Source organism: Tyto alba, unplaced genomic scaffold, assembly GCF_018691265.1.
Source record: "Tyto alba isolate M040663 unplaced genomic scaffold, T.alba_DEE_v4.0 Super-Scaffold_48, whole genome shotgun sequence".
NCBI lineage: Eukaryota > Metazoa > Chordata > Aves > Strigiformes > Tytonidae > Tyto > Tyto alba.
Window position 1 is genome coordinate 9,676,106 of NW_024881324.1, and position 22,866 is coordinate 9,698,971.

Genomic DNA, 22,866 nt, shown 5'->3' on the forward strand with positions numbered 1-22,866 from the left:
CGCCGGTTTGACTCCGGGGGGTGAGGCGGCGAGGGGCGAACAACCGAGGTGTGCGGGAGCCCAGGGCAGCCCGAGAGGAACCGCCGAACCCTCCGCCCGCTCTGAGGGGGCACTGGAGAGGGGGGCGGCGGGCCCGGCCCGCCCGGCCGTTGAGCACGTGGCGCTACCGTTGGGCGCGGGTTCCGCCCCCTGGGCAGGGCCTGCGCATGCGCCCTGAGCCGCGTGGCCCGGCCCGCGCCCGACTGCTGTAGGTGCCGCGGGGGGGGGCTGTGAGGGGGGTTGGGGGGGGGGTCACCCCGAGATCGTCCCGTCCCCCCGGGGCTCCGGTGGGGACTCTCTGCCCCCGAGGGGGGCCGTGCCTCCGCCCCGGGACTGCCCTGCCCGTAGTGGGGGGGGGGTGGGGTGCGTGTATTACGTGTGGGGGGAGAGGGGTGTCTGTCAGCCTGTGCGGTCAGTCGCCGGGAGGGAAGCGACCTTACCGAAGGATTTGTGTTTTATTGCTGCTGTTTAATCCGCCCGCTGTGGAATTTAATAATATAATATGGTGAAATGCGCTGTTAAGGATGAAAATGCGTTAATCGTTGAGGACGGGATGAGTTAATTGTGCGCTTTTGTACAGAATGCTTCCGATGAGCTGGCTGGGGATTTATTTCCGCCCCCCCCTCCCCCTTCCCCCCTTCCAGTTTATTGATGATACGTATTGGAACAGTAGTTGTTTGCCTAACATGAAAATGTATATCCTGAATTTGGAGGGAGGGAGGAAACTGCGCCTCCTTTTGTCCACTGATTAAATAAAATGTACTGCTGGTACAGTGATAGTTTAAAATTATTAAAACAGCATTTTTTTTTCTTGTAGCTCATGCTGTTATTTTTCACATTGTATTTATTGTTTCTGTTCTGTGACTCTACTGCCAGCATTCCATAAGTGGTGCAGGCTAAATGGTTTCTAAATAGCATGTATTAAATTCAGATTTTTAAAATTTCAAATATTTGATATGTAGTTGAGTGTGGCATCATAACTCTGCCTTTGCACATAGTTGCAATATAAGTAGTAAACATTGGTCACCGGACACTTAAATGCACTGTACACGATCATAATAGTTGTTTTCATAAGGATAGTGCACAACTGGAATGTCTTGCAAGTAATATATTTTTTTTTTCTTGGTTTTGAGGTAGCATTTTACCTATCTCAGAAAGCATTAATTCAGTCTTTTGCTGTTTTATATTTTTCTGTCTGGTCTCGGCCCAGATCCTACAAAGCGCTAAAAATGGACTTAATTTGAAATGCAAATAGGCCTAGTGGATATATAGATTTAAATATGTGCATTCTTTGCAAAATTGTGGCCTTTGTTTATATCCGCACATGATTTGCTCTGGATGTATGTGTACTTTGGTTCAGCAAGGAAAAGAAGAATTTAACTAGAAAAGCTTTTCAATGCATCATTCACTCATTGTTCCTCACTCAAATTATTTTTCTCCAAAATTTGCTGCTGTCACTGGACATAAAAGCTAAGATTGTTTTTAGTTTTTTGAGTTACAAAACAGAACTTGCTCATATTTATGAGCCTGTAGAGGAGAGAGAATTGATATTTAGAAGGTTGAACTGAATTGAAATGTCAATTACATTTGTTATGAAACACAGAGGACTCACTGGAATTTACCGTTATTTCCAGCATAGGGATGAGACATTTATTTCTTTTTAGTACTGGAATACCAAGCTCAGGACTGTGGCTGTTAAAGCACCTGATAACAACATGAACGTTTAATTCGGACTTGCAATTTAAGAACAAACCTACATATGTAGCCTTATTCTTTCCTGTCACCTCTGTGCTACTGAGGCCAACCTTGGCTTGTCCATACTTCTGGTTACCTTGCCTGGTGAGTATGAAACCTGATGATTTTACTTATCTGTAGTTGATTAGGGGTTTTATAGCTAAAATTTTGTCAGATTCATAACTATTTTTTTATATTGCTTTTGAAATGCACAATATCACATAAAAGATTAAGTGTCTCTGCAGCATTTTTTTTTTTTAACTTTTTGAAAAGTAGTATAATTTGCTACAGGAATAAACATTTTTTTGAAAATCCCTGTGTTTCATTTGGAAATTGGATATCTTTAGACCTTGTTTAGATTCAATTATTGTCAGTGTTAGCATATGATGAAAAAAAACCCTGGGAGATTTTCATATTATGTAGGGTTTATTAATACTGTAGAGACATTGGCAGTCTACTTATCAGCGTGCAAAAGTACTTGACCTTAACACAGTAGGAATGTATTCCTCTGTCTTAAGGGGAATTACTGTTTCTCCAGAAGGAATCAATCATGGCTGACGACTCTCAGAGAAACTTTCGCTCCGTGTATTATGAAAAAGTGGGGTTTCGTGGAGTTGAAGAAAAGAAGTCACTGGAAATTCTGTTAAAAGATGACCGGTTGGGCAAGTTGATTTCACTGTTTCCTCTATTACTTTGGTGATTTGGGGCAGGGGAGGGAATAATAGAAAATGTTTCACTGCTGTGCTTAGTACTCATTTAAGTTTTGCATCTATTACCACTAATCTCTCAGTTATTATTAGCAGTCCTTTGAGTTTCAAAGGTTTGAAAATCTGATTTTTAAAACTATTAAATACTTGTTTGCTTCCTTATTTAAAAGTTCTGAAAATCTGATTTTTAAAACTATTAAATATTTGTTTGTTTCTTATTTTATTCTCATTCTATATGCCCAAAAAACTAATAGTTTTTAATGAAAGCCATTATATTCTGGAGATACATTGTCTCATGCAGTTAATTCCATCTAACCTCAAAACAATGATGATTTTGTCATTGATGTTGGTCCCTGAGGAGTGCTATATCTCTAACAGAACAGAAAGATAAATGTCCCTTTGACAAACCCCTTAATTGTTTTGACATAGCAACACAGTTTACAAAATGTCTATAAAAAATGGTGCAGTTTCTTCCTGGTGAAACCTAAGGTAGTTTTATTGTAAATCAGACCAATGTATATATTTTTCAAAATTGTTGCAGTTTATTAGGTACATTCTATTCTCAATTGAAGCAGTGAAAGCATTTGTTGATAATATATGATAGAAGTGGGGATTTCAGTCTGCAGCTAAGGATTTGTCATACTTGGGTAGATCAGATACTCAAACCTATTTGTATTTAGATTTATATTTAAATTTACCATATTTTTTTTTCTTTTTATTTCTCTACAGATATTGAGAAACTTTGCACATTTAGTCAAAGGTTTCCTCTCCCATCCATGTATCGCATACTGGTGTGGAAAGTGCTTTTAGGTATGAAATACGACACCTGTAATCATCTGTAGAAATTAATATATAGGAACGTGTATTTTTTCTGGTTTCTTTTCTTCTTTTCTTTAGAGAGTTACTGACATGGATTATTCTTTACTACCTTGCCTACTGATACATATTTAGCCTATTTTTGTATTCACCTAGGGTGCACAATGGCAATTATAATATTCCATTGTTTTTGACAACTTTGCTGAAGTGTACCTAGAGGAGTATATTTCTATATTTAACTCTGTAACGCTATCCAACTAAATTTATAAAATGGATTTAAAAAGTGGATTATAGTAAGTCACTGATACCTAATAAGATACTCAGTTCTGTTCCTAAAATTACAGACAATTAAGTAGAAGTAAAACTGTGATTAAACTTTAAAAAACTGGGCAAGGTATGGAATGGATGTTTATTCTAAAGAGAAGCTTTGTGTTCTATAGAATCTTAGTTTCTTATGATTTTGCTTCTGGTGTTAAATTGTATTTGCCATTGAAGAAGTTATGAGGCCAGAGACAAATTGTGGTTTCTCCAGAAACTATAAAAAACCCCCCCTAAATAGATTCTGTTTTTCTTGAAACACGTTAGTCAGGTGACTAATTCAGAAGTACTGACGACGTTGCAGTAACTGGTCAGATGTGTTGGGTTTACTAGATGCGAGGTCATGTCACTTGGAGGCAGGAGGGGTTGTGGAAGGTCCAGGGGTTCTGGCGCTTACACAGGGTGTCTGGAGAGTTTCCCTCAGAGTTGCTGCGTGTAGAGAAACACTGCCAGATTGAGCATGAAGGTACATTATCTGGCTGAATCTCTGGAACAGAAGTGTGGTTTGCCATACTGTTGGTGGTGGAGCATTGTGCCACCTTTGAAAAGTTTGAGCGTGGCTCCCACGATCAGTCTTGCATTACCAGGGCTGTGCTGGCAGGAAGGGTGCCGATGCCTGAAGTGTTGTTTCCTCAGGGAGAGTCCGGCAGCATCAGTCTGCAGATTGACTGGGGAACTGCTGGTTTTCACTGAACTATCCTCCTCCTTCTTTGTTCGTTGGCTCTCCAGAATATGTGATACAGATCCCATTTATATCTCTTCTATGAAAATTTTGGCATGTGATTCAGAGTCAGGAAGATTGGTGACTCCTATGTCTGAATGAGTATTTTACAAAACAGTTTTTCTCTGTTTTAGGATGCTTATTTATCTTAGGTTGTTTCATGATCTTGAATAATGTTAAAATAAATGTCTTCTGTTTCCCTTCTTGGTATCCATGTTCCACTGCAGTGTCTGGAGTTTGAAATAATGTAATAGAAAGTTTTATCTGAGCTATATTTTTTTTTTTTTCTCTGTATTTTTCCAACAGTTTCTACAATTTAAAAACTGTGGCTTCATATTCCTGATTATTTGGTTTTGTAAGCCTTTTTTTGGGAGAGGTAGTAAATGAACAGTGCACAGAAGGTGCAAGATCTGTTTATAAAGCTTGAAGTTCTTTGCATTGATCATTGAAATAACAGAGTAATCCTACTTTATAAAAGCCTCTGCCATTAGGAGTACTAGTTTTAGGATGAAAAAGATTCTTGTACCCTGGGCCCTAGTGAAGTAGTCAGCATTCTTTAAAATATTATTAGTAGAAAATACAGTGTAGGAGGCTTGGACAAGTGACTCTGTTACAAGATCCTTCAGCCAGAATTATAATAGCAAAGTACAGTGTCTTGGCAAACTGCAGAGCCAGTGGTCTGACTGTTTTAGGTAGGATGATTTGTGAATCACGATAACACAAAGCACCTTCTGAATTAACTGTATGGAAAATTATATTGATTTTTTTAAAAGGATTTTGTATTTTAAACCCATAGTGATTTATTTCAAGTACGCATACGGTCATTCTGTATACTCTTTGACTGAACAGAGGTACAAGGACTGTTCTTACGTTCTGTTAACACTCATTAAAAAAGCAGGTATTCAGAAGGGCAGTGCAAAATATCTCTCCCTAAATGATTGGAACAGCCCAGTCCATTTCTGGTGGGAGGTATTACATCTCCTCTAAATAATGTTAATAGTTTAACAAAAGGGTTTCTATCCTATCAGCAAAATTACCTCAGACACATACCAAGGCTTGATGCTGTCCCAGGTTATATTGTATGTCAGCAATGTCTCTGTTAACTTCCTGCTCGAATGTGACTCATGATGGTTTCTAGACACCCCTGTGTTGTTTAAGCTTCTTTTCTGTCTGCCTAAGGTAGTCGGTATTTGAGGAAAGCAGCTGGCAATATTTGCATACAAAGTCATGATACTCACTCTGGTTTTGCATAACATGAAGAATGCCTTGCTCTGTCCCAGCTTTTGAAATGCAGACAGGTTTGCAGTTGGAAAATAAAAGATAATTTTCTGTCTGATATACTTGTTACTAAAACTCAGCCATTTCATGGTTTAACACTTGGCAGGAATATTTTTTTATTTAAATGAGACATAAAAGTAACAAGTAGTCTGTTCAGGAACTGAATTTTGAAAAAATATTTTGTTCTCATGGGTTTCTACAATTGGAAAAATTCTGCTTCACTAGAGATATGAAAGTGGCATTTTTTTGCTCTGATGTAGGTAAGGTCTTGTTTCTCTTGAAACCTGTGACAGTTTTGTTGTGAACATCAGTGCATGCCAAGGTTGAGTCTTGAGTGAGGGGAGGGATTGAGTGAAATGTTGAGCATCAATTCTGGAGATCATAAACAGTGGATTTTTCTCTACCTCTCTACTGAGATGCTTTTTTTTCCCTTTTTATCTTTCCTCCTAGGAAACTATAAAAAATATTTGTGTTGTGCTAAGGAAGTTAAAAATGTTACTTTACAATGTATTTGGGTGGTATTAAGTTTTAATCTGTAACTGATTCAACCGATGTGATAGATTTTGCCTCTGAATGTTGTTTTAGAGAGAATTAACCTATAATACAGTGAGTAAAGAATTTTTGCAGCAGAGATCTAAAAGTAAATTAAATAATGCTGGAATGTACAGTATATTTGCATTAGTTAATTGCATGTATATATTCTCTGGTTGTCTCAGACAAAGTGTAGAATTTGAGAACTTGAACAGCTGATGTGTATAAAAATCATTTTGCATCCATTCTGTTTTCAAAATAAATGGAAGCTGAGCACAAATACGCAACTAGTACTGTATTAAAAACTGCAGGTAGGTATAAACAAGTAACAAGTAAGACTCACAATTTAAAAATAAATAAAGAAAGGTTGTTGGAGAGGGAGAATAAACCAATTAAATTATTTTTCATCTATCCCAACGACATTTCTTATCATCACACTGATGTGGTATACAAAAGAGTTAGTGTTCATTTGCCAAAAACCTGTATAAGAGCTTGAGAATCAATAGTCTAAGGGTAGATTTTGCCTATGCACAGTCAACACATTAAATTTATTTTTATAAATACAGTGTTAGAGTGCTTTGTTGGTCCATTGGCTTCCAGTTTTGTAGAATTTTCTCCCTGTATTCTTTGACCAAGTTCATAAACAAACTGCAGTGCTAGGTCCTGTATTTCTGTAGGCTGGAGTTGTAGTAGAAATTGAATTTATGCAGATCTTTTGGAAGGGGAGTTTGAGTGCTCTGTTTTTTCTCTTTACAGTTGTTTATATTTTTTTTCCTGTTTTTTGTTTGTTTGTTTTGTTTTTGTTTTTGTTGTTTAGGAATTATTCCTCCTCACCATGAATCTCATGCTTTGGTGATGAAGTACCGGAAGGAACAGTATTGGGATATACACCATGCTCTTCATGTAATTCGTTTTATTAATGATTCTACCCCACAGGTAGATGTTTTCCTCCGCATACATCAACTGGAATCAGGAAAATTACCTCGAAACTTGGCTTTTTCATTGGTCAGTTGTCATTTGAACAGTCTTGAATACAGTGTTTTATTTAACTTCAAACTATAAACCTGTGAGCAACTGAACTGCTGGTAGCCCCACAAATGCACATAAATAGCCAAAGTCAGGTGAATGGAAAACAGAGGGGTACTAGTATAAAATAAGGGATTTTAGTCCAAGTGCTTTTTTTCTTCCCCTAAGTACTTATGTAAGATTTTATGCCTTAAAATCTCTTTTGTGTATTTTACCTGCTAGGCTTCAAGCCTTTTGTACTGTAGTACACTTCAGTTTCTTTATAGCACTGAAATGAAGATGACGTAATCTTTTCAGAGCTCATAGATTCTTAAATGTCCTGGAACAAGGGTAATTCAGAGCCAGTACAAACAGTGATTTATTCTGAATTACATCATATATTGAAATTATTTGTTTTTAAATCTAGACTTTCATGTACTGACCTCCTTTTTCTGTTAGTCTGAACTGATGCAGGCTTCTGTCAGGTAATAGAGGTACTCTGTAGTTTACAGTGTACTCACATATGGGTAAATGAGTCTATGTTTTGATGATGTCTATAGTGTGATGATAAAAACAATGTGTGGATCTTATGTATAAGGCTCTATGAAAGAGGAGATGATGAAAGGAGCCATGGAACTTTCTGAAGTGGATTTTATCCTGTATTTAACATTAATTTATCCATGTTCACTCAAGCCCAGTTTACTTTGTTATTTTTAATCTGTAATAACACAATTTGACGTAAGAACTTGAAAAAAGTTAAAAATGGAAAAAAAAGGTTAAACAAAGTTAACATGGAAAATTCGTTAATATTTTGGCCTAGAGCTTTATATACAGCATTTCCTTGGAGGAGAAGGGAGAGTGTTTTGTGCCCTTACTATTGCCTAGGAACATGGCCATCCTACCCTGCAAGTTTCCTATAGAAAAACTGCCTCAGTCTTGGCATGTGACCCCATGGTCTGAAAATTCATCCCTTCTAGAGCACTACTGCTTTCTGAGCAAGTGTTTTGTCAGTGTATCCCAGAGCACTAGCTGCTCCCAATATTGTGATGGGGTTTCATAGAGATGGGGTTTAGCAGATCCACAGTTATTAGTCCTGTAACTTTTGTTTGTTTTGCTGCAGAAAGCATTTTGTTCTTTTTATGCCAGCCTGTTTTCAGTGCAGTAACTGTCCCCTTAAACTTACAAGAGGTTACTGCTTGATAGTAATGCAGATGTTTTATTGTGGAGGCGGAGAGAGTATAAAGATGATACTGTATTGGTCTAAGTATTTTAAAATGTTTGAGTCACAAATCACAGAAGTGGGCTAAATAAGCTTTGTGCATCTGAAAGGAGGGAGTTTAAGTAGGGATGTGTGTGTGCGCTTCAGCAATCTACGTAGCAGAGGCATATCCAGGTGGTATTTAGACTATCCACCCATTTTGCATGAGTTGTAATTTGTGCAAAAGCCTGTGATTGTATAGCCTGCCGCTACGGATGGTCACAGTAGATCAGACTGTGGATACGTATCTGGCTTGTTACCCTGCCTCCTGCTGCAGTCCATACTGCCTGAGTAAGGAAGGCTGTAAGAATCGGGTCAAATATAGAGCCTTTCCTTGGGCATCCTCCCAGTTTAGACACATCATGAGCTAGCTGTTGGCATGAGGTCTAGCTGGTTTAGAGATACATCTACCCTGTGTGCAGTCATACCATTTATCTGTGGTTTAGGCATGCTGATACTTCTGTTAGGAAAGTATATCCTCAGGAGAAAAGATGATAGTGTGCCCATCACATGCTTCTGGTCATGTATTGTGGGGGAATAAGATACTCGTTACCTGGAAAACATATTTATTTGTGTCTAGGAAGATGTTTATCTCAAGCCAAATCATTTTCTATATGTTAAAGGTAGTCATACAGCTCGTGGCTGCATTAATTTTTTCAGTAACTGTAAGATCCATGACAAAGGTGATTGAGGGGCCTGTTTGGCCCTTAGTAAGGAATAGGATGAAAAATTCTGCTGCTCTGCAGTATAAAAATGTGGGCCGTAGAAGTAGGATTTTCGCTACCTGGTTAGGATGTAATATTATCTCATTTGAGAACATCCGAGAACTTTGAATCAGAGTTGTTCCAAACTCCTGTTGCATGTTTTGGTTTTAAAAGCAAGACAAGTCTTATGTTCCACTTTAATAGGTATCTGTCACCATAACGCAGCTGCTGCCTGATGTTTTATTTATGAATGTCAGAACAGCTCTTTGTGTACGTTGATTCCAGTTTGTTTTGCCAAATCTCAGAGAAAAGAATATAAGAATAATTTAAATCAGACAGTCCAGTACTTTTGCGTAGTTCACTTTTTTTGGCCTTGTTTTCCAGGAACCTGAAGATGAAGTGTTTCTTGCTATTGCTAAAGCAATGGAGGAAATGGTGGAGGATCCTATAGAATGCTATTGGCTTGTCAGTTGCTTTGTGAATCAGCTGAACAGCAAGCACAAAGATTCATTACAACAGCTGGTAAGGAAAACCCACTTCTTTTATTTTTTGTGAGGAGAGCCAGCCATGGAAAGCACACATATATGGAGACAACTGGAGCATCAGAGGTGACACCCTTGGATTCTGTTCCACCAACTGTTTTGGGGAAACAGAAGGAGTAGTGCTTTTTACGTTGCGATTGTGCTGTCCTGTAGGACACTTTGTCTATCATAATATTATAAATTTTTTTTGTTTTCCACATGGTAGTTTTCAGTTACATCTCATTTTCTCTTTAGGTTAGCTAAAGCTTACAGTGTATCTAGTTGGATTATATTTCTCATAAATCAGGCACTTTATTTTAAACAACTAAAAATGTCACAAAGTTAAGAACATCTTGATGTATGTCTGCTGCTTTTCAGGCTGCATCTCTGGCATCCATATGCTGCTCACTGGATGACAGACAAAGCGCAATTGTTTTGCTTTATAAGTGGAGCAAGGTACTACATCTTCAGAAAAATAGTATATTGCAAATTAAGTTATAATAAAAAGTGGAATAGAGTTCTTTTGGGACTGATTATTTAAATGCTTTCATAGAATATTAATTTTGAATATCTGGTTTATAAAATGAAAATTTGGTTACAAAGAAAATGAATACTTATAAAAATATAAAAAGCTTTTGTAATTCTTCAGATAGTCTTAACAGATAAACTTTTAGTTAACAGTATACACTGAGATAAAAGTATCAGAGTACCTGTGTACTAGCAATCACCGAATGAAAATTCATTGCAGAAAATTATGCATGTCCTTTCTTATTCTTTTGGAACTAAGAAACACTTTTAAAACCTAACTCTTATTGCTGGAGGTGATACATTCAACCATAGCAATTTCCGTAATTTCTTTCAAAAGACAGAAGAGCATTGTTAAAGAAAGTATGTTCCTTCACTACAGAGAGTGTCAGGTGTACATAGTGTAGTGCCAGGTACAGAGAGTCCCTCCCTAAGTTTTTGTTTTAGTAGGAACACTGTACCAAGACTTTGGATGTTAGGATATGGACAAAGGAAGTGTTTTATCTCTTCGACAGCTGAAGTCATTAGCTGTTTACCCAATTATGAGAAAAAGCATAAAGTTAATCCTGAATTTATGAAAATGTGTAATGTGTTACATTAGAATTTAAACAAAATGAGAATTAGCTACATGTTTATGCTTCTAAATACTTTGGATTTTTAAACAAGAAGTCAGTGTCCAGCTTTTAATGTGTTGCACAGGGATTTACTCTCAGAATTGATTTTCAGGGTTTTGCTGCTTTGTGTGTAGTTGTCTTTTTTTTTTTCTGTTTTTTTTGATGTGTGCTAAGGCTATTAGGTTTAAGGTGAATGAAACTCAATTTTACTTGTGAAGGTAGCAGTAATTAGTGCACGTTTAATCTCTGCATTGCCTTAAGCTTTCAAACACTTCCTGGCATTAATGAATTGTGCATATTTTGGAAATTCTGCTAGTGGTCATCAATTTAAGGAACCCGAGACTCTTTAGTTAAGTACTTAATTAGCTAATTGCAAAAATCAGCAACACTTGTATTTTGGAACATGGTGTTTTTAGTTAAAACAGGGCAAGTTCATTATTTTAATATGTTATTTTGCACCGACTGAGTTTATAAGACATTTCTTGTCTTAGTGTGCATTAACTATGGAGGCTACTCTGATGCAAGTTATGGAAAATTTTCCAATTCCTTTCTCAGCCAAAAATTCTGGAGCAATATTTGAACATTGAAGATAGCAGACTCCTGATGCATCTGAAAGCATGTGCTGCAATGAACAAACTCCCGTATGATCTTTGGTTTAAAAAGTGTTTTGCTGGCTGTTTACCTGAGTCCAGTTTACAGAGGCAAGTTATCTTTTTTACTTTCTATTTGTAATTACACAGTAGCTTTAGCTGTTTGTCATGTCCTGGTTCTTGCTAGAATAGAGTTAATGTTTCTTTTTGGAAGCTAGAATAGTGCTGTGTTTTGGATTCAGTGTGGGGTTTGGTATGAGAAGAATGCTGATAACACTCTGAGATTTCAAGGACTCTTCAACTCCCCATGTCCTGCCTGTGCACAGGCACACAGGAATCAGGGAGGGAGCACGGCCAGAGCACCAGATCCAAATTGGCCAATGGAATATTCCATATCATGGAACATCATGCTCACTGTATAGGGGAGGGGTGCTCGGGAAGGGGCTCGCGCTCTCTCTCGCTTCCGGGATTGCGATTATGGGGTTTTGGGATTTTGGGATCGCTGGCTGGGAACAGGCTGGGTGTTGGTCAGCAGGTGGTGAGCAATTGCACTGTGCATTGCCCATTTATACTTTCTATTGCTGTGACCATTTTGCTTTATTACCATTATTAAACTGTTTCTATCTCAACCCGTGAGTCTCCCTTTGCCCCTCTGATTCCCTCCCCCTTTCCCAAGTTGGAGAGGGTGGGTGAGCAGCTGCGTGGTGTTTGGCTGCCAACCAGGCTCAAACCACGACACATCATTAGCAGGCAAAGAGCTTTCCTTACTTTTATCTGTAAGATTATGGAGTTAACTTTATTGTTGACTTGGAAATGATAAAATTGGATATTCCACTTGTTACTGATGCAAGATAATCTTTGTGTGATCATTTCTTGCATTGAAATTAAAAAGGAATGGAGTTAAATATAGTGGCTGATTCTGTTAGACACTTAATGCCTCCTAGGATTTAAAACTTCACATCCCCTCTAAGTGATAGATAGCTGAATGGTAGTCAGTTTTTGGACCTTTTAACGAAAATCCTTGCTTAGGGAGTGATTATAATACATTATAATAGATGAAAAAGATTTTGGGAACACATACTGGTTTTGGCTGGGATAGAGTTACATTTCTTCACTGCAGCTGGTATGGGCTGTTTTGGATTTGTGCTGAAACCAGTGTTGATAACCCAGGTATGTTTTAGTTAGTGCTGAGCAGCGCTTACACAGGGCCAAGGCCTGTTTTGCCTCTCACCCCACCCTGCCAGTGAATGGGCTGGGGGTACAAAAGGATTTGTGAGGGGGCACAGCCAGGACAGCTGACCCCCACTGACCCAAGGGATGTCCCAGACTGTATAACGTCGTGCTCAGCAATAAAACTGGGGTGGAGGTTGGCGAGGGGCTGCTGCTCGGGGACTGGCTGGGCATCGGTCAGTTCGTGGTGAGCAATTGTTTTCATTTGTGTCACTTGGCTGTCTTGGGTTTTATTTTCCTCTCTGTTACTTCTTTTCCCGTTTTCCTTAGAATTTTTTAAAATTATTATTATTTCTTTTTCATTTTTAAACTGCTTTTATCTCAACCCATGAGTTTCTTTCTCACTCATCCTTCCAATTCTTACCCCATCCCACTGGGGCTGGGGGAGTGAGTGAGTGGCTGTGTGGTGCTTAGTTGCTGTCTGTGGTTAAACCATGACAAAATGTTTATTTTAAAAAGTATAAGGGCAGGTTGAATATTACAAAGTTAATGAAATGTTGTATTATATCACAGTTTCTACAACTATAATTTTATATATATATATTTATATATATATATATATTTTACTGTTAAAAATCAGTTGTCCAGCTGTTAAAAGGGGAAAATCCTTGTGCCTGACTGAAGGGCTTTTGAAATGAAGCTTGTATCACTTCTCTAGTTCCGCTGCCTGAGAATTCTTGGAAAGCAGAAAAGTCAAGGTAGATGTAGAGAAGCATATCCTTTCTGTATTAGCAAGAATTGCCAATAACTGAGCAGTGAGCAGAAGGTGCCACAAAGAAGACAACGGTTTCATTTTTAGCTGCCTGAAAACATTGAGAAGTAATAGGGTTCAAAGGAAGTTTAACTCCAGCACCTCCAGAACATCTGTGGCTAGTATAGGAACCTAGAGTGGAAACAGAGCTGTAGAAAATGCTCTGTAGAAAATGCTTTACAGTGGTAAAGTTGGTCATAATCTCAATAATGAATGCAATCTGGCTTGTTCATCTGGAACTTCAGATTTCATGAAGGAAAGTGGGAAACAGCTGTTCTTAAAAATGTTTTATTTGCCTTTATGAAAATAGGGGGGGTTTAGGGAACAAATTATAAGATTAGAAATCGTGTTTTGTAGGCTTGTACCATGGTCTTCGACGTTCTGTATGTTTTACTGTTGGCAAGGAACTATGTCTGAGAGAAAACCATTTATTGAATCAAAGCTGAAGGATTTGGTAGTAGACCTTCAGGTGATATGCTCTGTGCAGCCCAGTAATTGTTACATAGCTAGTTCTTCTCATCAAGCACCTGTAAGTCTCCAAAATAGTAACCTCTGTATAGTGATTGTGTGTGATGTAGTGGTTAAAAACCTTTTACTACTTTTATGGCTACAGAAATTATGGAAGCATGCATAAAATGTTACATCCTTAAAAGCAGTTGAACACATATGGTTTGCCTGCATCTCTATTTCAAATTTGCGTTTGTGGGTTACTTTCAGCAGATAACAATTGACCTTATTTCATTGTGCTACTCTGTATGGAATTTAATGCCTTAAAACTTTAACTACTGTCAGTAGAAGTAACTGTTCTACCTGGGACTTGCCAGTCTCTTCAGGCTTTTTATTTGGTAGGCTTCTGTGATCTGAAATAGCCTTTGCAAACTACATTAGAAACCTTTTTGCCTGTCTTCCAGGAGATATTTTTGTTTAGAGCTATGTGATGTAATTTTTTAGTTTTCTGCTAGGTCTTATGGCTAAGAACTAGAGCTGAAAGAGGAATTTGCAACAGAACAGTTTTGCTATTGGAAAATTCAGGGTTTTTTAAAAATTCCTGTTGAAAATTGAATATTTTATGGAGCTATGGCACTTTGATAGTGTAAAAGAAAAAATCTAGATCAAGAATTTTGATTTCATATTTCATCGTGTCAGACTTTAGGTTCAAATGTCTACCATTTTGAATCAGTTCATTTATATAAAATGTTTATATAAAATGTTAGTGTACTGTTCAGCATTCTCCTACTGTTTTACCTTACTGAAATAAAATATTTTGATGACCTGATTTTTTTTTTTTTTCATAGAAAAGGTCAAAGTATTGGCTTTTTGTATCACAAATTTGTAAAAACAAATTTCAGTGTTGGTACTTCTGATGGCACAGCAATTCCTTTTCCCAACAGTTCTTGTGGGAACATGATAAAATTGCACTTTTTCTTGCCAGTTTAGGTTTTTGAATTATTCAGCTGTAATGATAATGGACTCATTTACTAAGGAAATAACATACTTCATGGATAGCATGTGACAGATGAACTTAATTAATGCTTGGAGATTCAGTCTGGATTAGAACCTAGGAGCCTGAATGCTTGTCTGAAATGTATCCAAATGGCATTGTTGGAACTGCTGAGAATTGAAAACAGGTCTACAGTTCTTCTGTGAGTTTTACTTACTTTTTTGTTGAGAGATGATCTGAACTTAGTCTTTTATGATTTAATTTAACTTAAGTTTTAGCATTGTATTTCTTAGAGAGGTAGCTTGCTTTCTATAAATTGTAGTCTTTTCTGCCAGGCAGCTAAATCTAAATGTCATGGTTTTCTTTTTTTCTCTAAGCTGCACAAGATTTGTATATGCTGTGCAGAAATTTTATCCAGTAATGGTGAGATGAAGTTGCATAATACCAGCTTTACTCCTGACAAGCATTGTCATTCAGTGTAAATACTGTTTTACAGCACACTTCTAGTTATACCATAGGTAAAATTTATGCATCAGTTTAATCTAAATGGGCTTGGAAAATGTATGTAGGCAGGTTTCATGTAGAAACTTTTGAGCTTATGCAGTGTCTTTGCTTGCCCTTACTATGTGACAAGCTTCTTAAAGGTGCCATGTGGGTGAAAGAGAGGAGCAGACAGGCTGTTCTGAAGGCACCGTATGCTCAGGGCTCTGTATCCCACCTGGAATACAGACAGGGTGCTTCCTGGAACATGAACCAGCCGTCGCACAGGCTTGAGAGGGACAGAGAGGCTTACTCATCTCTAAACCAGGGAGAGAACTGGATCACACCTTTGTTTTTATACTATTTGCTCCAATTCTGCAGTAGCGTATCTGGTCATCTGTTTGGTAAGCCCCGCGTGTGGAGAGCTTTCAGGTGGTGCTGTGTGGGCCCTCGGCCGGAGAGCCCGGCTCTTAAAGCTTAGTGTCTTCTTTGTGGCTTCAGCCATGGGCAAAATGGCCCTTTGGCTGCCGGTTTATCACAGCACTGTCACCCCAGATGATCCAGCTACAACAGAAGTAGTGCAGCTTTGCAGATATAATTGTGAATAAGCCAGGCTTTTTTTATGGCCTGATGTTACCAATCATGTATCATGCCTCTGACTAACATTGTTTGTATTCTGCACTGAAGACCTGGCGTTAGCAGGACTGTAGTAGCTGATGGGGTGGTGTTAGGTTTTTAGCCTCTGGTTACTTGTTTGTGTCAAAGTATTTGGTAGTTCTCCTGAAATCTTTTGGTTGCCCTTCAAACCAGCACTAGCTGATGTATTAGTATATGGCTTCTATAGTTCTACATCTGTGATCTCCATGTCCTGCATAAATTGCATCTAGTCATACAAACATAAATTAGTAGAAACAATAGAAATATTAAAAATGCCTTAAATTTACTAAGGAGTGGGAGGGCATAAGAATGTGCATGTAGGCTACTACTATATAGAAAATTAAGTCGGTTTGCCTTTGTCTAAGTAATTGAGCTGCTTCTCAGCTCTGGAAACAGATGGGGACAAGACCATGACATGACATCAGGATGACGCTTGTGCGAGCCTTATCATGTGCCTCCTTGCCCAGTTACCAATGGCAGGACACCCAGAAGTGCAGGCAGAAGTGCAAACATTGGTTCTCTTTAAACATCTCTGGCCTGGGTGACTGGAGGACCAGAACCAGGGAATAATGTTGAGCGTGTTTATGCTGCAGCCTAGGGGGAAAAGCTATGAGGTTAATGATGGTATTTCAGAAAAAGAGAGAGCAGCAATGCCGTGATGCTTTTTGTATACTACTGCACTGTAGTTGTTGAGGAGCCTCAGAAACCACCTTGAGAATGCCATGTCTTCACACATGTGCACACACAGAGTAGGTCTTATCTTCTCTACAGAAAAAGCTCAGTGAAAAGTAAATGTCTTCGTTTGCATAATCCTTGGCATGCTCTTTATCTTCATAGCTTCCTGTTTCTTTTTATCTTTCCTTGTGGTTGTTACTACAGTTAGTACAAGAGTGCTCCCGTGGTTACTTGAATACTGTTATATTTCACAGAGGATGATAGTCACAAAAAACCATAGTGAATTTAATGCATAATTTCTTTCTCAGCATTCCTGAGTAGGACTATAGGCACAGTTGCATGACATTTCTGTTATAGTTTTCCCATCTCTAGGAGTATCAAAAAACAGGTAAAAAGTTACAATCTCTGACAGTATACTTGGATCTTAAGTGCTTGCTGTTATTTAAAAAGTGAAAGTAGAATATGTGTGTTATCATCAGTGGAGATACAATGTAAAAAGGCTGCTATATTAGGATAGTATCATCAAAATACATGTTTCCTTGAAACTGCTGTGGGTTTTCTCCATTCTAAATAAACACTTTTCTGACAGTTTGTTGCTATTCCTGGCTCTACTGGTATAGACAAGGTGCTGACTGCTGGGCTGTTTATCACGGTGTCACACAGTCATTCCCCTACTGCCGTTGCTGGTGGAGTTGCACTGAGGGTAACAATAGCTGGAAATGTTAAGGTGAAAAATACTGCAGCAGACCCAGCTGGTTAGTGCTGACATCTCATCCACTTGGCTATGCACTCTCTTCCAAAATTTGTTACACTGCTGATTTAGATACTGCATCTGTTTTGTTATTGTTAAAACACTTGTTCTGGAATCAGACTAAATAATGCAGAAAACCAGAGTATTTTCTGAGAATGAAACGTAACCTACTGTAATGTAATTATGAAGATGGAAGTCAGTGGACTTGGAAGCAAAATAATAAAAGAAGACTGGGTATTTTACATTAGGATTGATAAGTTTGTATTCAAATTAACAGGAACTTTAATATGAACTTTAAAAATTCTTTCCTGTTTTTGAGGTTTGCTACTCTCTGTATTGTCATTCATAATTACAGTTCTGATGTCCATGAAACACATGTTGAGCTGTTCTTGGATTCTAAACAGATACGTTTGTGAAGGAAATTGTATTAGATGTAAAGAAGGATGGCCTGTACAGTGTGGAACAGGAATGTGATCTCAGTTTTCTCATAGCCTCACTTAAAGCTTCTAGACCTGACTTCAACATCAGTATAATATTTACAGTGATCACTTGTCCTGGGATGCTTGAACTACAAAGGAAGCAGTAAGATTCTCACCTTGAATTATTTATTGTTCCTTCTGATATGGGAATTATATTCAATTTTTAATCGTAATGAGACAGGGAAGTAAAACGAAATTGCAAAGGGGAAAGAAATTGGCACTGCCTTTTTCCCCATCTGTCCATGTGGGGTTTTTGTTTGTTTCCTCCTTTTTTAAGAATAGTCCTGAGAGTTTTACATGTTCTTTTCCTCATTCCTTATTTCTTCACTCTAAGTTAAATTCTAGTCTAAATTTTTTGATGGAGAGGTTGTGAAAATAGTGTCAAAAGAGTTATGTGAATAGAAGGTTAAATAACTGGCAAAGAATTGACTTGAGTCATAGTATGAAAAATACGCACTGTGTAACAGCAGCAAGCATTCTGCGTTAGGAGTTACAAAGGCTTTTCACAAAAACTCACAGAAGGGCTGAGGTTGGCAGGGACCCCTGGAGCTCACCTGGTCCAAGCCTCTGCTCAAGCAGGGCCACCTAGAGCCGGCTGCCCAGGCCCGGGTCCAGGCGGCTTATGAATATCTTCAAGGAGGGAGCCTCCACAACCTCGCTGGCAACCTGTGGTGGTGCTTGGTCACCCTCACAGTGAAGAAATACTTCCCAATGTTGAGAGGGAACCTCCTGTGTTTCCGTTTGTGTCCACTGCCTCTCGTCCTGTCATTGTGCACCACTGGAAAGAGCCTGGCTCCATCCTTTTTGCATTCTTCCTTCAGGTATTTATATACGTTGATGAGATTTCCCCCGAGCCTTCTCTTTTCCAGGCTGAACAGCCCCAGCTGTTTCAGCCTTTCCTCATAGGAGAAATCCCTTCATCATCTTTGTGGTTCTTTGTTGGACTCTCACTTCTGCACTCCTTTTTTAAAGGTGTGATTCCTACTCTTCAGTTCGGCTGCCAAAGTTCACATTATGCCTGTGTTGCATTCTCCTGGGACTCCAGGCTAAAGGGCAAGTTCTTCTGAGAGAGGTCATATAAAAATTGAGTTGTATTTGGAAGAAGCACACTCATAGATCCAAATTTATAGGTGGGCTGCAGAAGATGTTTTCCAGTTAGTGCTGGTGTATTCAGAGATTATGGAGGGTAATACGTGATCTTTGTCTCCCATGTTTTTATTTGGAAGGAGAATCAGTTTTAACAAGTGCTCAGAAGGAGCAAGAACACTAATCCTCAGAAAGACTTTCTGACACAGCTCTTAAAATTCAAGAACTAAAAATAATGCAAGCCCATAAAAGCTGCCATCTGACAGATGGTTTCACACTGGTTTTGGATAATCTTTCATCCCAAGTCTGTTGAGTTGCGCCTGAGATAGAGCTGCAGGGTGAAGGATGATTTCAGCTTATTGTGGGCTGTTTTTGCAGTGTGGACTCCTTTTAATATTCATCGAAGTTCTGTTGCTAAAGTACTTACAGCCTTTGGGGGCCAGCCCTTCAGGTTTTTTTAAAATTCTGATGTTCAGGTACAGTTTCATGCAAGCGATAGGAGTGCTTAGGTAATTCTGACAGGGTCTGTGCACAGTGGGATGGATTGAAAGACTTAATAGTTGTTCCTTGTGCCTAATTTAAACATCATGGATTGTATCCTGCTGATAATTAGTATTTGTATCTCATACAGCAATGACCAAGAATATTTAGCTTCTTGAGATGTAGTAGTTCTGTATTACATTCTTGTAAATTTTCAGCTATTTAACTGTTTGAAGAGTGTCTTTATTAGGCATGCTAATAAAGTTTGTTTCCTTCTTTGCACTAGGAAAAATTCTCACCTTTACCATTCACTGTAAAATAATTGTCACAGTTCAGGCTATTAAAACAAGATTTGATTTTTGTATTTGAGCTTGTAAACAGTTCAATTTCTAAATGAAAACACACCATATCAGTACATTACTGCTTGCCATCACTGTGCTCTGTACAGATTTAGGAGTTGATAAAATGTCTTTTATTTACCATGACCCAAATAATTCAATACATTGCTGTTATTCAGAAAAATAAACTAAAAAAAGGTGATGGTATAAAGATTGTTCTAGCAGATAAATAAGCAGATAATCACTACAGTAATGTTTAATGATTCCTTTTCTTTTTTTTTATAGAGTTTGGGACAAAGTTATTAGTGGATCCTGCAAGATTCTTGTTTTTGTTGCTGTGGAGATATTATTAACCTTCAAAATGAAGATAATAGCACTAAATACTGCAGAAAAGATCACGCAGTTTTTGGAAAATGTAAGTACTCTATTGTGCTTTGCATTACCTTTTATGGTTTAGTCATTTGCCTGTTGCAAACATACCATAAGATACTATTACATTACTGAAAATAGTGTAGTAGTACCAAGGTGAAGAGAGAATGTGCAAGGATGAGAATAATAGTTTTTTTCTATCAGGAGGTAAGGCTTTCGTAGAATGAAATGATTTTTAGGCTTTGGGGAATGTGTTATCTATGTTTGTACAGATTTGACAATATTCCTTGTGATACTGAAGAGTTTTTCTGTGAAAGTAAGTGCAGATGAGGTTAGGTTAATTTTTCTGGAAGCTCCGTAGAGGGTTAGTTTCTGGCACGTTTTTTGCTCCTTGGCTCAGTGTGAGTCTATAGACTCAAGGTATGTTTTCTGTTGATGTAAGGATGGGGTCAGGAAGCTGACCCTGAACTCCCCTTCTGAGTAGTAATGAGCATCGCAGTGGGGTTGTAGGATCCCGGTGGAACCTAGGTAAGTTAGATTAAATACATTTGTGGTCATGGATGGCCAGTATGAGTCCTGTCTGATGTCGGGATAGAGATGTGGGAAGTGAGAGACGCTTGGTGGTCATCTTCCTGTTTTGTAAATAAAAGATTTTTGTCTAAAACCCGGAGGTAATACAGTACGTGTAGGACTGAGGGATGGTGGGATGGTAGAGCAGGGAGACGGTTCTAGTTTTGTTTTCTTTTTTATAAAGAGAGAAAATCGGAACTGGAAATATAAAATCTTTACTTGAAACAGAACAGCCCAAATAAAGTACTCTGAAAAGGCACCTTGCCCTGATCTTTTGTAGATTCCTCAAGATAACACTGACGCTATTGTCAGCAAAGCTGTTGATCTGTGGCGCACACACTGTGGGACTCCAGCACACTCAGTCTGAGAACTTGCTTCGCTTATGACAGCTTGGGAAAAAAAAGAAGACTTTTGAAAAGACATTTTACCTCTCTTGCCCCATCCTAGCGTGGTGTTCTTCATTACCTCTTCTGAGTAAAGATGCTATTAAAGCAGCTAATAGCATGGTGATCAATATGTAAATATTGTTCAATAAATACAGATGGAATGAAGATACCTAGTGGTGGTGCGATCATGTCCAGAGCGTTTCTTGGCCAGCCAGCTACAGTATTCTGATTGCACAGTGTGCTCTCTGGCTTTTGGGGAAGTAAATCTAACTCCTTGAAGCAAGGTAAATAGACTTGTAATTTAAAAATGTTTTTGTATGGTAGCTTGATGTAAGTAGTTACTACTTGGAGGTGTTTGTAAATGTGAATTTACTAAATGTTAGTCTGCTGGAACTCTGGTGAACGAGCATGCCTTTGTTAGAAATGTCAATGTACTCTATTAATACTCTATTTATTAATTTTCAGGTAAGTGTTCAGGAAGAAGCATCACAAGTTTGAAGGTGAGGACATCACAATGACCAGGGGTGACATGCTTTGCTGAAGTGTCTCAAAATACTTTCTTTTTATCTGTCAACCAGCTCTCTATGGCTGTACCTCCTTCTTTGTTTTTCATTGAAGATACTCTAGAGTGGTGGTTCTGAAATGTTACTTTGGGCAGGTATAGAGAAAATCGGTGGGATGAGTCATTAGAATTCAAAATAACAGGCCAGTAATAAACAGTGCCTCTGTTTAATGATTAACTCAGAGCTGTTGCAATTTGATTTTTTGTTTGGTTTTGATTTCAAAATAAATTTAATACAGAAATGTAATTAGTGATGTAGGTAAAAGTACAGTGATTAGCCACAGATAGAGATTTCCGGGAGAACTAATCCTTTTCTAAGGAGAACTAATGCTTAGTATGCCAGGTATGCTCATTGCACTTCAAAGAGTGTGTTTAGCTTGCGTTCAGTGTAGTGCGGACTTGAAATGCTTTAGAAACTAACTTTTGTTTTAAATTAGGTCAGGTTTACCTACCAACACATTAGCTGGGGAAGCTTGGGACTCCGTTCAGGTTCCACTTAAAAACCTGGGTAGATTATCTGTGGTGGATTCTGAGATGCTGCTGTTAGTGTTCCTGAAATGCCTGAGTTTACCCGGTTCAGGAAAAGCATGTTTGTGCCTGCTGTGAAAGCCGTTGTAGTGTCATCCATTTAGTTCACTTCAGCTAGGAGCTTGTTCTCCTCGTGTAGGCATGAGAGCTGGGTAACTTGGGTGGGAAAGAGCATATACGTTCCATGAGTAACAGCACTGCTTTCTGTAACATGCCATGCCCAAGTTTTTCAAACAACGGCCGCAGGTACAGTGTGACAGGTTACTCATTTGGACACTTTTCCCTTAGGCTGCACGGCTTATTCACAAAACCCCCAAAGTTAGGTTTGGAGTATTCAGGCCTTTACAAGGCAGAGTACTTAGTCATTAAAGGCAGAAGCACTGATGAAGGTGTCTAGCAGTTTCGGTCCTGAAAGGGAATCATTAACTCAAAATCTGTGAAGAGAGGTGCACCGAATCAGGATTAGAAGTTTGTTAGTGTTACTGAATCCAGAGTTGCCAGTACGTGTCCTTCCAGTCACTATTTTACTGAAGGCTCCAAGTGTTTTTTGGGTTTAGTTTTTAATTCAGAAAAGCCTTTCTCCATCAGTAGGCAGGCCAGGGAGCTGCAGAGATGAGACATAGATCTCCTTTCACAGAATCATGGAAGGGCTGAGGTTGGCGGGGACCCCTGGAGCTCACCTGGTCCAAGCCCCTCACTCAAGCAGGGTCACCGAGAGCCGG

General features: G+C 38.6%; 1 protein-coding gene across 5 annotated transcripts; it reads left to right on the forward strand.

The window, feature by feature from the left end:
- Positions 1-193: 193 nt before the first annotated feature.
- Positions 194-21,219, forward strand: LOC104364398 (TBC1 domain family member 7). Of its 5 annotated transcripts, none has more exons than XM_042806924.1 (9): positions 194-247; positions 1,704-1,878; positions 2,312-2,435; positions 3,210-3,290; positions 6,962-7,149; positions 9,496-9,633; positions 11,327-11,472; positions 20,015-20,144; positions 20,949-21,219. In XM_042806924.1, the coding sequence occupies exons 3-9, from the start codon at positions 2,324-2,326 to the stop codon at positions 21,033-21,035; spliced, it is 882 nt and encodes a 293-aa protein (XP_042662858.1). In that variant the 5' UTR covers positions 194-247; positions 1,704-1,878; positions 2,312-2,323; the 3' UTR covers positions 21,036-21,219. The 5 variants fall into 5 exon arrangements, with proteins under 5 accessions (XP_042662858.1, XP_042662856.1, XP_042662859.1 ...); XM_042806922.1 differs by having other exon boundaries at positions 206-247; positions 1,674-1,878; XM_042806925.1 differs by having other exon boundaries at positions 206-247; positions 1,674-1,878; positions 6,962-7,080.
- The last annotated feature ends 1,647 nt before the right edge of the window (positions 21,220-22,866 follow it).